This window comes from Lissotriton helveticus, chromosome 8 (genome assembly GCF_964261635.1).
Source record: "Lissotriton helveticus chromosome 8, aLisHel1.1, whole genome shotgun sequence".
NCBI lineage: Eukaryota > Metazoa > Chordata > Amphibia > Caudata > Salamandridae > Lissotriton > Lissotriton helveticus.
The window spans coordinates 210,429,701-210,447,379 of record NC_136069.1 but is presented as its reverse complement, the minus strand read 5'-3'; the positions used below and the strand labels follow the sequence as shown (position 1 = coordinate 210,447,379).

Here is a 17,679-nt window from a genome sequence, read left to right as displayed (position 1 = left end):
TTGCCGTCGTCGTGGTCAGGCGAAAGGCATTTGTTACACACGGGGTGTAGATCGATGTGTGGGTACTTGGACCCACAGAGCGGGCAGTACTTAAACGGGCTCCGCTCCATGTCCGAAAAGTTTTGCAGTCGTGTCGCGATGAGAAGGCCTCAAAGTTCCGAGAGCGAAGAAAACCCCGCTCATTCCGGCTCCAAGAGACGGAAGACTCGAGACCGTGCGCAGACAATACCGACGCAAGAAAATCGAGGCCTTTTGGCCGCTAAAAGTTAGTTTTTCTTGGTTCCGACAGTAAGACGTCGAGACCACATCCGAACCCAATGGCGGAAAAAAACAATCTGGGGATGGAGCCGATGCCCATGCGCACTGTAGTCCAGGGGAGGAGCCACCTATCTCAGGATACTTCGAAGACTCTTCCAGGACAACAATGTGCGATCATCCGAGCCCAACACTAGGCGGCGATCTAATGCTAAGATATGAATTTAGCAGCCCACATGCCTCGAACATAGGAAGAAATCCTCTACTGGTTGCACGCTCCGCAGACTGAGCCGGCGTATCTCGCTGACAGACGAAACTTGGAGAGCCGAGGCCTACTTGGCAATCTATACTGCCGTCGTATGCCCACAGACCTAATCGGACCCACGCAACACACGGTACATCTTTGGTACAAAGCGAATAGGCGTCTTAAATCAACTGGGACGATTACGCTGATGACACCACTGTGGGATTCCCATAAATTAGGCCTCCTCCGCAACAGTAAAGGATTCCAGAACTGGGATGCCAACGGCATTTCAGTGGTGGGTGACCTTTGGAAAAAGGGAAAGGTGGTAGATTTCTCCCACCTCCAAACACAGTATGACATGGCACAAAAGGAAAAGTTCAGATATCTTCAAATTAAACACGCAGTCCAATCGGTCATACAGTCCGCCTATGAAATCTATATTTACGACTCGACGGCCCTATGTGATAACTTTATTCCTGGCTAGGAATACTTATAATAGTTCCGGGGCTTATCATATTGGTTAGAGTTTCTCCATTCAACTTGACTGCACTATTGAAAGACTTATCGTTCATCATAATTGCCCTGACGAAGCTCCTGTGGGAGCGAAACGCATTGGCTGTCTTGTGCACCTTGAGAAATAGGAAAATAAAAAGAAAAAATATTTTTGGAATAAACTTCTGGCTCCATTGATTCACTTTAAACTTGGTGCTGCCTCCATTTACTCTTGACATTTCTCGTCTGGGATTCCAGTGGGACCCAATCACAGCAGGTCCTGGAGGTTTACAGCACAACTATATGTAACACTTTATGGGACTTCGGAAATCTGAGGTGCTTGCTAGTTGATCCGCTGTGGAACATTTTACTTTCAATCGGTCATACCTCCTGGTACGGATCTACAAGAGTCCTCCCCTTTAGAAGACAGACTCCTAACAGAACACATGCCAGATCGGGCCACTTCGCTGACCTACCGGAAATTGGTAAACAATCTCTCTGACGTGACGTCCACGCTGCAACAGATATGGTGCAGAGAAGTGGGCGACTTTGATGACTCCGAGTGGCAGGAGGCCCTCTCGTCTCCCAGGGAAACAGCGATATCCTCCAGGTTGAAACTGGTTCAACTCAAAATATTACAGCGCACATATTACACAAGAACGACTTTCTTCGCAATAGGGTCTGCCCCCCCACAAATTTTGCCTGCGTGGACGAAGGATCATTCTACCATACCATATGGGACTGTGTACACATAGCAAGGTACTGGATAGCAGTTATGCGCACGATATCCCAATCTACAAACATTTCCCTAACGCCAGAGCCCCGGTGCTGTTTACTAAATGTCTGGGAACCAAACGACTTAAACCGCAGACAAGATTGGGTAATGCTTGGTATGATGGTGGCAAAACGCAATATTGCTTTATTGTGGGGCTCTGAAGTAATACCTACCCTCCGTAAATGGTGCAGAGATATGGACGAACTAATGGTGGCAGAAAAATCAGTGTTCATTCATTCATCGAGGGTGCCCTAAGAAATGGGAGAAAATATGGGGGGCCTGGAATCAGTTTCGCGGTAATATTTGTGAACCTCCAATCAGTGCCTCAGTGTGACCTCCATCAGCCATGTAAGGATATTACCAAGTTAAGATGTCAACTTCCAGAATCATTGTATGTAATGCTATTTATGGACTGTACTAATTTGTTCTTATGATCCACATAATGTATGCTATGTTGCTGCTCTGTATCACTGCCATGATTGTTCTCCTAATAAAAATTTAAATATAAAAATAAAAAAATAAATAGGAAGAAATCCTAAGTTAAACAGATAAGATATGCAGAGGGTGGATACAAACGGAAGACTTAATTTCAAATCATGTATTTTAACGTAGTGTTGATTTTCTCAGCCAGAGGCAGCTTTGACATTGAAACACTTAAGTTACAGAACAAACTGAAGAACACAGTTCAGCCAAATGCAGCAAATCTTTATTGCTATTTAAAACAAACACTAATGAAAACACTGGTTGACAAACTACATTGGCAGACTGGTTAGCAAAAAATAACAGCACAGTCTGTTCATGTCGAAGTACCACTCACTATTTCAGTCTATTTTCTGCACACCTTGTACCTGGCCTTCTTTGGCAGTGAACATCTTAAAGTCAACCTGAGTGCTTGTACGCTTTTCTGGCAGTGTTTCCAAACTTGGTGGCAAGTGTTCAATACTGTGAAAATGGCTTAAGGGAGTTACACTGCGTGCAACGGTGGGTATGAAATTACTCAGCTGCATCCAAATAAATAACTAACTTTATAAATTGTGATCGCTTTTTGTACAGTCCGTTTAGTAATAAACAAAAAGCAGTCTTTGATAAAAAAACTATTGCGGAAGAACAAGTTTAGCTGATCCTGGCAGTGTTCATAGCAAGAAAACACAGCTTCGTGTCCCTTTAATAAACTGCTTTAAAACACAATAGTATTCAGTGACATTTGAGAGGTAGATCAAAGTTATAAAAACACATCCACTAAAATAATGATTCGGTAATATTACCCCTGCCAGTCATTTGCAGTTCTTGGAATTGAAACGTTGACTTGATGAGTAACTTCCTACCAACTAAAACGTTCCATGTCTAGCCAAACTCCCACCGTTCTCCCTGTCGGACACAAAACGCTGCATGTCTGCAGCCACACTCCCACCGTTCTCCCAGTCAGACACAAACCGCTGCATATCGGCAGCCACACTCCCACCGGACACAAACCGCTGCATGTCTGCGGCACACTCCCACTGTTCTCGTCTGACACAAAACGCCACGTGTCTGCAGCCACACTCGCCCCTCCCCCCTCCCCAATACCTCCCCCCGCCCGGACACAAAACAATGCGTGTCTGAAGCCACACTCCCAGCGTTCTCCTCGTTGGACATAAAACGCTTTAGGTCTGCAGCTACTCTCCCACCGTTATCCCGGTCAGACACAAAACGTTGCACATCTGCAGCCACACTAGTTCCATTCTCCCAGTCAGACACAAAACGCTGCAGGGCTTCAGCCACACTCATACCATTCTCCTGGTCAGACAGAAAACGCTGCCTTCATTAGCAAAGATCATGCATCATTTTTCGGTGTAATTCATTTCAGTGTCTGAAAAGCAGAAGAGGGGATGGCAGTAACAAAATAGTTTAATCCATAAAAGCCTATATTCCTCTGATCCCCCAAAAGGTTAGAGAAGCAGAAAATAAAAAATGTCTAGGAGCTTAAAATAAAAAATAAAAACAATCTGACAATTAAACACACACCGCCCTTACCCCACTTTCGCCTTATGTCAAGCAAGGGAAGCAGCATTGGGACAGCTTAGGTTGCCTTCTGGCCAAGCGGCCAATCAATCATCTGAGAAGACGAGTGAGGAAGAGGCTACAATTGATCCTCTTCCTTTGGCAGTGCTCGTTACTCAAATACGTCCCCATGGCTTGGAAACATTAAAAGTTTAAAAGTGATCTGAAACTGAAGAATAAAATACATTTTAACACACAAGTCGGTCATGTACAACACGCCCCATCTTCTGAAGGCGCTCGCTCAGTCCTACTGCAGGATGCAGCATCGAAGTCCACCAACTGTCCCATAAACTGGGCCACGGACCTCAAAACTTCCAAGTGCATTTGTAGCTGCTCATTTCGAGCTGTCGCAGAGAAGATTTCCCCAGTACGGGCGCTTGAATGAGCTGATCCAATGTTGTAGGATGCAATCCACAGGCTGCAAGGTCATTGCAAGAGGATGCCTACAGAAAAACAAATGCATTATTTAAGGCAGCACATCAGCAATATCACTATGAAATACTTGCATGCAAAACACCTGCATCATTACCGTCTGCTACACATGTGCCATGAAAATTGGATCCATTCAGAGCAAGCAGCGCTTCAAAGAGCATTTTCCTTCTGGAGAGTTTGTACATTCTCTTTCGTGTTCCCTCATGCTCTCTCTCACGTTAACATAACGTGCATTTGTAAAGTGCACCTTCACCCAAGGGTATCCTGGCACAGAATAACAGACGTTTATTGTTACCCAAATAAATAGTACTCATTTTATCCTCAGAAGGATGAAGGGCTGACTGAACCCGCTAGGATTTGAACCGGTGACCATGAAATCAAACACTGGCCCCTACAGTGGGTGCATTAGGCCACCAGACATAGCGTTCCTGCTCGTGTTCCCTCTCTCGTGTTCACAAACTTTCTCTCCCATTGCCACCCTGGGAAAAAAGCAAGCACTTTATTCCCATCAGTGTCTATTGTGTGGGAATGGGAAGTAACATTTCCCAATACTTCCGCCACCCCCTCCTCCCCAATACTGGTGCAAGGGAAAATAATTTCCTGAGGAAAACCTTTTTGCACGCTTTATTGCACACCATGTACATTCAAGCTTGCAGAATAATATAGATGGGAATGCTACAGAGTTTTCCAGCAGCCTGCCTTGCTTGAGGACGCCAAACCGGCATTGGAACTGGGGCCCGAAGAGGAGAAGCCAAGGCCACCTTGGACTCTAAATGCTGACAAGTCAAGAGGGGAGGGGGGGGGGTTGAGTCACGAGGTGTGTGTTTTATATGTCTTTTACAATTCATTTACTAGCGGCACCGTTTTCCAGCATGCCTTTTTTCCTGCACACGCTAAAAACATGTGCAGAACTGGATTACTGCATGCACCAATAAGGAGCAATATAGAGTATGGAAGCGCATTGAATTACGAAGGTATGCCCACCTACTCTGCGAGAGAGGGGGGCCTTTCTTCCCCTAACCTGGTTTATTTGTTCTATTTTACACAGATACGTGATAAAAGTCTTGATCGTATGTATATAAATAACGCATGCTTTTTTTAGGCTGATTTTTAGGCTCCAATATGAAACAGAAAATCATCTCCCTCACTTGAAGTGCCAATTTCTATTCGTCAAATCATATAATTAGCTAAGCAAGCACATCAGATACCACAACCGAACACAAAAAAGACTTAGGACTTCCGATATACATTTGTGAAATCACATTATATGGTTCTACTGTAAAGTTATCTATGTGCAATTGTATGAAGACTATCTTACAACAATGACGCATACAAATTCAGCTGCAGCCAGAACTTGATTAGTAAATTAAACATCATATTAAAAAGTGAGTCCGATGAAGTTCACAATTCAAATAAGGGTAGAAATAGTATAAGTGTAGAAAAGCACATTCCCATGGGAAAAAAAGTAGTGGGCGTGTATCCATTAACTCTGCCACTTAAAAGTTACAATCACTGGCATTTAATAACAGCAAAAACAGTGTCACAATACTGCATAAGTTAAATAAAAAAAAAGGTAAGGTATGTTAATAACATTAAGCTTTTCGCCCAAGTATTCTTTATGTTCCAACCATTAGCAATGAGCTAAAATAATCTGAAGCAAGTGCACTTCAGTTAAATTCAATAAAATGCATTGTTCTCATTTCTGGTTTCAAAATAAGGCACCAAACAATGGCACTGCAGGCAGGAATGTTATTGGGAAAGTGGCATAGTGATTAACACGAGTAAGAATTTCACAGGGCACCAAAAATTAAAAAACGCTGCATCTGCTCGTCCTCAGATCTCCAATTGCAATAACAATTATGGATGATTTAGGAAGAAAACAGATTGCACCCAACAAACATGGTATCTGTTAATATTCCATACACACAAAGGGCAAAAAGGTAAAGATCAAACCTGGGACTTCTCTGCTGCTGGAGTAAAGTCACCGAAAACCAGATACACACCACCCTCACCCGAAGCCCACCCGTTGACTCCACTGACGCAGACACCACCTGCAACCTAAGACAGTGGATCGACGACTGCGCCAACACTCTTGCACCACTCGAGAAACCCTCAAACAGACACAACAACAACAAGAAAGCTAGCTGGTTCACCGCGGACCTCCAGGCCTCCAAGAAAACCTGCCGAAAACTAGAGCAGAAATGGCACCAAGAACAGACACCAGACAGTCATGTAGCCCACAAGAACGCCATCCGCAGACACCATCACCTCTTCAGATCTGCCAAAAGAGCCTCCTTCAAAGACCGTCTAGACAACAACGCGCACAACAGCAAAGAGCTCTTTAACATCGTGAAAGAACTCTCCAACACCAGCTCAAACACTAACGATAACCCACCATCGCAAGACTTGTGCGACTCTCTTGCTACCTTCTTCCATCGCAAGATCGCGGACATCCACAACAGCTTCAACAAACTAGCCGCCCCGACAGCCACCGAGACCTCCGACCTCACGGCAACCACCCACATCATTTCCCTGCTCTCCTGGACCAACATAAATGACGACAACAAGACAATGAGCACCATCCACTCCGGCTCTCCGTAAGACCCATGCCCACACCACATCTTCAACAAAGACAGCACCACCATCGCACCCCATCTCCGCAAGGCAATCAACGCCTCCTTCGAGACCGCAACTTTCCCGGAGAGCTAGAAGCACGCCAAGATCAAACCCCTACTCAAAAAATCCAAGGCGGACCCAAAGGACCTTAAGAACTTTCGACCCATCTCCCTGCTCCCGTTCCCGGCGAAGGTCATCGAGAAGACTGTCAAACGACAACTGACCCAATACCTTGAAGAGAACAGCATCCTGGACCCGTCCCAGTCCTGGATCCGCAGCAACCACAGTCCCGAAACTGCCCTCATCGCCGCCACTGATGACATCAGGGCCTTGCCGGACAACGGCAAATCCGCAGCCCTCATCCTCCTGGACCGGTCAGCCGCCTTCGACACGGTCTGCCACTGCACTCTACACACACGCCTCCACGACACAGGGATCTGAGACAAGGCTCTGGAGTGGACACCTCCTTCCTCTCCGTCAGAACCCAGAGTGTCTGCCTCCCCTCTTTCCGATCAGAAGCCATTGAGATCACCTGCAGCGTACCCAAAGGAACATTCCTCAGCCAGACATTGTTCAACATCTACATGGTGCCGCTCGCTAACGTCGCCCGACTCCACAACCTCAACATCATCTCCTACACCGATGACACCCAGCTGATACTCGCCCTCACCAAGGACCCCCTCACTGCCAAAACCAACCTCCACGAAGGAATGAAAGCTGTCGCCAAATGGATGAAGAACAGCCGTCTGAAGCTAAACTCAGACAAGACTGAAGTCCTCATCCTCGGCTCCACCCCCTTGCCCTGGGAAAACTCTTGGTGGCCAACCGCACTGGGAGCAGCACCAATACCCACCGACCACGCACGCATCCTGGGGTTCATCTTCAAATCAACTCTCCATGACCAAGCAAGTCAACGCCATTTCGCCCTCCTGTTTCAACACCCTCTGCATGCTCCACAAGATCTACAGGTAGATCCCCACCGCTACCAGAAGAACGGTCACCCAGGCCCTTGTGCGCAGCAGGCTGGACTACCGAAACACCCTCTATGCAGGTACCTCGGCCAAACTCACGAAACGACTACAACGCATACAGAACGCCTTTGCACGCCTGATGCTAGACATCCCTCGCCACAGCCACATCTCCCCCATCTGAGAGACCTACACTGGCTTCCAGTCAACAAGAGGATCACCTTCAAGCTCCTCACCCACGCACACAAGGCACTCCACAACGCAGGACCGGCATAGCTCAGACGACTCACCTTCTACACCCTGAACCGCCAGCTCCGATCCGCCGACCTCGCCCCCGTCTCCCGCATCCGAAGAACGACCATGGCAGATAGTTCTCCCACCTCGCTGCCAAAACCTGAACATCCTCCCCATCCTCCTACGGTAGACTCAGGACCTACTAACCTTCAGACGGCTACTCAAGACCTGACTATTTGAGCAGTAGCAACACCTCTCCCCCTGCCTCTAACGTGCCTTGAAACCCTCGTGGGTAATTAGTGCGCTTTACAAATGTTCTGATTGATTGATGTTCTCTTGCAGCTCTTCAGTGTCAAAGTGGAGGAAAACAGCCACCAATGGTTACAAAATTTAAGAATAAACAAAATCACATACCACACTTTGAATGTCCTCCGTTTTGGGGCCCACGTTGAACACAGCAGTTGGTTCATGGGTGTAGAGTCCAGCAGAAAAAGCTCCTTTCTGTGCAGATTTCAAGAGCATTGTAAAAGAATGCAGCGAATGAGGCATAATGGGGCCAGTGATCTCCAAGCTGAACTGATCTTTGTAACCAGAATTTACCTGGGTCCTCACATTTACGCTTCGAGCCTGGAAAATAATAGAATGGTTAGCGATCAATATCATGGATAAATAAACACATTTATAAACACACCTGAACTGAAAAGAGTCTCCAACAAAATTTCTAACCCCTGGTACGATGGCAGACTCAATGACGACAAGCGCACTATGCGAATGGCAGAGCGTACCTGGAGATCTGACCCCTCATCACTGCATCTAAAGACGCTTAAAAAGAAGAGAAATGACTATTTCAGGAAAATAAAGCGCACAAAGTCGGACTTCTTTAGCCGTCTACTGGACCAAGCAAAAAACAGGCCAAGGAAACTGTTCGAACTAATCAAGACTCAAACAAAGGCACAACCCTTACAATCAAACAAAGCAACAAGCGACACCCCACACTGTGAAGCCTTCTCTGCTTTCTTTAAGCAAAAGACCGACAACATAAGAAATGACCTTGTCATGGATTTAAGCCGATTCCCCAATCACACCAGAATGTCCAACATTCAACCTAAAAACAATGCATCATGGCTGCACTTCGACAGCTACACGGAAGAAGATATATACAAACTACTCTGCACTCTGAAGCCCTCTAATCACCTCACAGACCCCCTACCTGCTAATGCAGTAAAAGACTACACCCCCTTGCTCCTCCCTCTTTGGACCAAAATCATCAACAGCTCTCTTCAACAAGGTCTCATCCCAGACTCCCTCAAGGTGGGGCAAGTCACACCTATACTCAAGAAATCCACAGCTGATCCGTCTGACCTGAACAACTACCGGCCTATCACCAATATCCCCACCCTGGCCAAACTGCTGGAGAAATGTGTCCAACTCCAACTAACAAAACACATTGACCAATTTGACCTTCTCAACACTCACCAATCAGGCTTCCGAGCGAAACATAGCACGGAAACAGCTGTGACACACATAATTGATGACGCCCTCCAAATCCTTGACCGCAATGATTCCTGTCTCCTCATCCTTCTTGACCTATCGTCAGCCTTTGACACGGTCAAACATGAGAACTTATTGGAGCTGCTAAGCACTAGAATGGGTCTCTCGGGAACTGTTCTCAAATGGTTTGCTTCTTTCCTTCATAACCGGTCGCAGAAGATCAAGATCGACAATGTGCTATCTAAACCAGTGCCTGCAGACCTAGGTGTCCCACAAGGATCCTGCCTCTCCCCCACACTGTTCAACCTCGTCATGGAACCACTCGCCACCTTGCTCCAAGCATCCAATGTTCAATTCCATATGTACGCCGATGACACACAACTTTACCTAAAGCTACAATCCCCGGAAGATATCAAACTACTGAATTCCACACTTAGCAACACTCAATCCTGGTTGGCCGTTAATCACCTCAAACTAAATGCGCTGAAAACTGAGTTCCTACTCATCTCACCCCCGGCGAAAACTTCCACCACCCAAACGTGGCTCAATAACCTAACAGCACTCAATGTCCAACCTACTATCGTGGACTCAGCGAAATCCCTAGGCATCACAGTTGACGCCAAGCTCAACATGCAACAGCAAGTTAGCATAGCCACAAAAGGGGCTAATTTCCAAATCAACACACTGAGGAAACTCAAACCCTTCCTCCCTGCCAAAGACTTCCAAACTGCTGTACAAGCTTTAGTCATCCCTCGCATAGACTACGGAATTGTGGCCCTCAGCGGACTCCCGCTATCCACAACAGCACCCCTAAGAGCCTCCCTGAACGCTGCCGCGAGACTCATTACTGGCTCAAGAAAACACTCGCATATTTCCCCAGACCTAAAATCTCTAAAATGGCTGCCTTTTGAAGCCAGAATTCAACTAAAAATTGCAATAATGACACACTCGGCGGTGCACCACAAAGCACCCAACTACCTCGCGCAAAAGTTGTCTATATCAGGAGGGTCGAGATCCAATCGTAGTACAAAAAATCTACTTCTGAAACCTAGTAGGTTCCGGAAAGAAAAAACATACAAGCGCTCCTTCTCAGGAATGGCACCCAGGATCTGGAATGCGCTCCTTCCGGAAACAAGGCTTATCTCCTCCACTGCACTCTTCAAGAAAGAGGTGAAGAGAATCCTTCTGGCCAAGATCTCCTGAACATTACAGAGACTGGAACTGAGTCTCTGCATCGCGCTGTATCTCTGATCACCCTGCCCTTTGGCACTATCCTACTACCTAGAGGGGCACTACTACGCTACTCTCGTCCTATCGACCAATATATGCTACTCTTTGTTGGATTTATATTACTTGTTTACCTGACTGTATTTTGATAGGTTTTGATATGTTTCTGTACATTATTGTTATCCTCTATGTTTAGTGACTACTATATTGCTCCCATTATCTTGTTCATTCCTGTTGCCCTTGCCCCTGTCTCTGTGAAGCGCTCTGATATCTGTAAGGATCTTGTTCGCGCTATATAAAACTTTGAATAAATAAATAAATAAATACCTAACCCTACTCACCGTCTCCACCACCAGGAAAACAACTCATGGCCTAACTCTCTCTATCACACCTTCCCACCTCTTCCCTGGCAGGACTACCATTACTATCTACAATAACGGGATGGTCCTAATTCAAGCCACGGACAAGAACCTGGAACTACTAGACAACCTGTTCCCCAAGTTCAAAGAGCACCTCTCCAAGCTGCGGACCCCCACCCAGATCTCCACCAGCACTATCACCCCTGACGTCGCAGCTCCCATCTACAACACCTCTACCCCCAGCACCCCAACAAATGGCCCACCTGCTGTTAACACCCCACACTCCCCAAGGACAGACACAAATGTCGCCACCTCTTATACTAGCTGCCCCTCTAACATGATCCCTTTTACCCCCACTCATATCCCCCATCCCTCTCCCAATGACATAACCCCCACCCGCATCACACCACCTGAACACACCACCGCTCGGAGTTTATCCACCCCCCCTCCCATCCCCCCCACGGCAGACCCCTCTCCCTCCCCACTCTCACCCACGACACTCACACCTGACAGAACAACTCTCACCCACAACACGCCACCATCTGATCACACCACCATTCGGAGTTTATCCACCCCCCCCTCCAATCCCCCCCACGGCGGACACCTCTCCCTCCCCAGCTCCCTCCCCACTCCCACCCACGACACTGACCCTCCCAACAAAACATACAGAACATACCGCCTCCCCTACCTTAGCATCCCCCTCTCTCCCACCTCCTATTCTCAGCCCTCACTACCCTCCTGTCTCCCCCACTGTCTTCAGCCTTCACTCACTCTTCTATTCACCAGCATCGTCTCACACTGACGGCACTACCTATGCCTCCCACCCACCGCACCGCCTACATCACCCACACCCCCCGCCCACAAACACGCACTCCTTGAATGCCATCACGCTCATTAGCACCGCAGAACCTTCCAACAACGCTAGTATATCCCCCCCCTCGATACCCTGCCCGCTTTCCAGCTCACTACTCAACCAGTCATCAATCGCTCTCACCACCAACCCCATCCCCAATGCACCTCCTGACCTGACTTTATCCACCCTCCAACAAGTCAAAGAGGATATTCTACAGATCAAAAAAGATACACGCAATCAAAGACCTTCTCTCCCCACAGCCCAGTCTACCCCCCACCATCCCTCTACCCTACAAACGACGCACCCTCCCTACATGCCCTCGCCCCCAACACCTGCGCTGGCCGACTATCCCCGTTCGCAATAACTCCCACCGCCCCCGTCGTGTCCTCAACCCATTGTCGGACCGCGACCTATGCTCTCTCCTACGCTCTTATGGCCCAGGTCCGGTAAAACACATACCCAACACACACATCCCCACAAGTCTTACAAACCCTCTGAGGCTCCCAACACTCAACAGAGGTTCCGTCCCTAACAACCTCAGAAAAGTTCCCCTCACTCTAGAAAGCTCGACCACCCTTCTCTCTCCCAAACTCAAATGCATCCTACTCAACTGCAGATCGGCCCAGAGACACTCATCCGACATCGCTGATCTCGTCTCAGCTAGGGATCTGGACCTAGCCATTCTAACGGAAACGTGGCTTACTGAAGCCTCTACCCCGATTATGGACATACTAGTCCCCCCCAATTATCACATCATTAGGCTGGACAGGTCTCCTGGCAAGACGGGCGGGGGAATTGCATGCATTTTTAGGAGCAACCTCTCCGTCACTAAAGTCACCTCCCCCTCCCTTTCCTCCTGTGAACTCCTCTGCCTCGACAACACCAGCGAGGGCAAACAAGTTTGTGCTCTACATCTCATCTATCACCCGCCTGGTGACAATCTCATATTCACCCAACAACTCATGGACATGATCACTTCCAATGCCGGTCGGCAGACCACCCAAGTCTACCTAGGTGACTTCAATCTCCACTGGAACGATCAGAAAGACACAGTGGTGAATAGTCTCAAAACTTTCCTTAATGCGCTTGACCTCACACAAATATGCGATAGACCAACACATGACAAAGGCTCGATACTCGATCTCATCATTGCCAAAGAGAACTCTACACAACTGGAGGCGATTCTACCCTGCGACTGGTCAGATCACCACATTATCACCTTCTTTATCAATGAAAAAGTTAAACCTAACCCGGCTCAACCAATCAAATCCAAAACATGGAAAAGGGACATGAAGAATCTTAACCCCTCTACCCTGCCTCCCCACATCGGCAATCTCCTCCTTCCCCCTGCAGGTGCCTCGGATGTTCAATCACTGACCGACCACTACCTTGACTCTATGAATACAATAGTCAATGAAGTCGCCCCACTAAAACTGGAGAGTCTCCACCAAAATTTCTAACCCCTGGTATGATGATAGACTCAATGACGACAGGCGTACTATGCGAATGGCAGAGCGCACCTGGAGATCGGACCCTTCAGCACTGCACCTCAAAAGGCTTAAGAACAAGAGAAATGCCTACTTCAGGAAAATAAAGCGCACAAAGTCAGACTTCTTTAGCCGCCAGTTGGACCAAGCAAAAAACAGGCCAAGAAAGTTGTTCGAACTAATAAAGACCCAAACAAAGACACAACCCTTACAAACAGCACAACAAGCGACACCCCACACTGTGAAGCCTTCTCTGCTTTCTTTAAGCTAAAGACTGACAACATAAGAAATGACCTCATCATGGATGTAAGCCGATTCCCCAACCACACCAGAATGGCTAACACTCAACCTAAAAACAAGGCATCTTGGCTGTACTTCGATACCTACTCGGAAGAAGCAGTACACAAACTGCTCTGCACCTTGAAGCCCTCTAATCACCTCACAGACCCTATACCTGCGAATGCTGTAAAAGACTTCATCCCCTTGCTCCTCCCTCTCTGGACCAAAATCATCAACAGCTCCCTGCAACAAGGCCTCATACCAGACTCCCTCAAGGTGGGGCAAGTCACGCCTATACTCAAGAAACCTACAGCTGATCCGTCTGACCTAAACAATTACCGGCCCATCACCAATATCCCCACCCTGGCCAAACTGCTGGAGAAATGTGTCCAACTCCAACTAACAAAACACATTGACCAATTTGACCTCCTCAACCCTCATCAATCAGGCTTCCGAGCGAAACACAGCACGGAAACAGCTATGACGCACATAATTGACGACGCCCTTCAAATTCTTGATCGCAATGAATCCTGCCTCCTCATCCTTCTTGACCTCTCGTCAGCTTTTGACACGGTCAAACATGAGAACTTGCTGGAGCTGCTAAGCACTAGAATGGGTCTTTCGGGAACTGATCTCAAATGGTTTTCGTCCTTCCTTCACAACCGGTCTCAGAAGTTCAAGATCGACAATGTGCTATCTACACCTGTGCCTGCAGATCTAGGTGTTCCACAAGGATCCTCCCTCTCCCCCACACTGTTCAACCTCGTCATGGAACCGCTCGCCACCTTGCTCCAAGCTTCCAATGTCCAATTCCATATGTACGCCGACGACACACAACTTTACCTAAAGCTACAATCCCCGGAAGATATCAAACATCTGAACTCCACGCTTATTAACACTCAATCTTGGCTGGCCGATAATCACCTCAAACTAAATGCTCTGAAAACTGAGTTCCTACTCATCTCACCCCCGGCGAAAATTTCCTCCACCCAAACCTGGCTCAATAACCTAACAGCACTCAATGTCCAACCTACCATCGTGGATTCGGCGAAATCCTTAGGCATCACACTCGACGCCAAGCTCAACATGCAGCAGCACGTTAGCAAAGTCACAAAAGCAGCTAATTTCCAAATCAACACACTGAGGAAAATTAAACCCTTCCTCCCTGCTGAAGACTTCAAAACTGCTGTACAAGCTTTAGTCATCCCTCGAATAGACTATGGAATTTTGGCCCTCAGCGAACTCCTGCTATCCACAACAGCACCCTTAAGAGCCTCCCTGAACGCTGCCGCGAGACTCATTACTGGCTCAAGAAAACATTCGCATATATCCCCAGACTTAAAATCTCTAAAATGGCTACCTTTTGAAGCCAGAATACAGCTAAAAATTGCAGCCATGACACACGCGGCCGTGCACCACAACGCACCCAACTACCTCGCTCAAAAGTTGTCTATATCAGGAGGTTCGAGATCCAATAGAAGTACAAAAAATCTACTCCTGAAACCTCGTAGATTCCGGAAAGAGAAAACATACAAGCGTTCCTTCTCAGGAATGGCACCCAGGATCTGGAATGCGCTCCCTCCTGAAACCAGGCTTATCTCCTCCGCTGCACTCTTCAAGAAAGAGGTGAAAACCATCCTTCTGGCCAAGATCTCCTGAACCTTATAGGTACTGAATCAGAGACTCTGCACTGCTTTGTATCACTGTTCACCTTGTCCTTTGGCACTATACTTCTACTTGATGGGGACACTACTACGCTACTCTCTTACTACCGACCAATATATGATACACGTTGGTCTACGGATTCACTCTCCCGATGCCCCCACTCAGTGTTCTCTCTATACTAAAACACTGGTATAAGCCATCCACACACCCAAGCGGTACCTGAACACCTCTGTAGTGGGTTCAATGACTTGTGCCGTCTTATATTACTTGTTTACCTGATTGTATATTGATATGTTTTATGTATGTTATTATTATCCTACCATGTTAGTGACTATTATACTGCTCCCATTATCTCTGTTTCATTCCTACTGCCCCTACCCTGTCTTTGTGAAGCGCTCTGATATCTGTAAGGATCTTGTCCGCGCTATATAAAACTTTGAATAAATAAAATAAATAAGAACTGTTCCACATAAGTGGTACTTGGGCTTCAAGCTAATTTACTGGAAAAGTAACAGACCATCAAGAAATTAGACCTACAAGAACATGCCAATCCAGTCTCCTCTCCCCTCCTGTAGCTACTAAAAAATGGTGCTGTTTTTCCTATAATGCTAGCCAGCAGACACTAGTTCGAGTATATTCTGAGTTTATTAAATCCCAGAGGCACCTCCAACCAGTCTACTGAACCTTTTCTGATCAGATGTTCATTATGATGGTGGTGGTGGTGGTGGTGGTAGTAGTGTGCGGGATATTGACAAATGATTAGTAAACACCGACTTACATAATCACAGATGTTGGTTCTCATAACAAGATTTGACTGAATTGGTATCTACAACTTTGAGGTGAAAATCCTGCATATTTAAATAAAAAGTAACATATTTGGAGCCTCCATACCTTAAGTGTTTGCATTGTGGCACCCCGAAAAGCGTTCGGAGACAAAATTGTTGGTGGAAGCCCCGCTTGCGGACCTGAAGCAGCCACTAAACTCTTACAGTTTATGAGGAAGTTTAGCAATGTAAAAGTGTTCGTCCCTTTCACCATCACAACCGACTCAGGCTTATGATCCATTTTCACTTCATTCTTCTCTTTAGAGCTAAATAAATGTTTAACAGTCAAGGAAAAATGGATCAGGAAGAGACGAGGGGGGATTTCAAAACAGGCAACAATGCCGTCAAAGCAGGTGCACAATCTCATAAATCACTGTAGTATGAAAGTAAAGTGTTGGACTGAAGTCCTAATTCCCACCCAGTAATGACAAGTGTGACAATAAATTTTCATCCGCCGACATGACAAAAAGTATACCAGTATTAAAGGATACAGTTTAATAGAAATGGAGTCTGGCTTTCTGATCTGATTCTGAACACCCATCTCTTCAAGCCAGGAGAAACCTTCGTCGTCATCACTTTCTGCTTGTACTCTGAAAAAAGTAAAATAAAGTCAGCAGTTGTACGATAAAAACATTTATGTAGAAACCACCAATTGCTTGATAATCCGATCCCAGGTGTTTTTCTGGAATAGAATTTCCAGAACAAGCAAACTAAAACCATACTTAAGATGACAAAAATGAGTGATCTTTACCTGCGTGTTTGTAAAGGATTAGGCGGACTTTCAGCTTTTCAGGACTCTACTAAGCTGGAGTGGAAGGTTTACAAGTGGAACAGGAAAAAAAAATATCAAGCAGTGGCTACTTATAGGTGTTTGTGGCTCTGAGTTTTTCAACTGTTTTGAATATTTAAAAAAATAATTCAAAGTAAAGGGACGTTAAGGTTGGTGAACATTCCAAGCGTATAGCTTTGGGCACTGAAAGTGGAAAGCAAAAAATAGGAAGGATAGGGGGAATGGATTCGAAAATTGTAAATGAACAGTAAAATAAAAGTAGTAGGTGCAGAAGTAGTAAACCATCTGAACAAAACAAAAAGGAAGTTCTGTTCTCCCCCTCCCCTATAGGTTTAGTACAGGAAAGCAGGGAGGGAAGTAATACAACTAGGGATGTTAGGCTGAGCAGAGAGCTATTGTATAATAGTCCATCCTATAGAACAAAGCGGAAAACTCACAATTCCTGCTGTAGTGCCTTTTTGGTTGTGGAGTCTTGAATTTTACTGACATCCGGACCAGTGAAGTAGATATTGAAATTGTATTAATCTAACAAAGTGAACTAGCTGCCCAAGACACTTGTGAGTGTCCAAGTTGTTAGCCCTGGGACACAGGCTGTTGAATGAACGTCTGAACCAATTGCTTACGTAATCTCTGGAGGTGCACATTTTA

The 17,679-nt window shown here is 46.5% G+C and overlaps 1 protein-coding gene across 2 annotated transcripts in view; it reads right to left on the bottom strand.

Moving 5' to 3' along the window:
- Positions 1 to 2,450: 2,450 nt before the first annotated feature.
- Positions 2,451 to 17,679, bottom strand: part of DONSON (DNA replication fork stabilization factor DONSON) — a 71,496-nt gene continuing 56,267 nt past the window's right edge. Inside the window, exons 7-11 of one of the 2 annotated variants that reach the window (XR_013599794.1) lie at positions 16,733 to 16,831; positions 16,309 to 16,507; positions 8,471 to 8,683; positions 3,560 to 4,249; positions 2,451 to 3,509 (exon numbers count right to left, since the gene is read on the bottom strand). Coding sequence is in view for 1 of the 2 variants with exons in the window: in XM_078656943.1 (XP_078513069.1) it covers positions 4,112 to 4,249; positions 8,471 to 8,683; positions 16,309 to 16,507; positions 16,733 to 16,831 (649 nt within the window). In the remaining variant the exon portion in view is untranslated. Of the gene's footprint in view, positions 4,250 to 8,470; positions 8,684 to 16,308; positions 16,508 to 16,732; positions 16,832 to 17,679 lie in introns of both variants that reach the window. The other variant, XM_078656943.1, reaches the window with a different exon arrangement.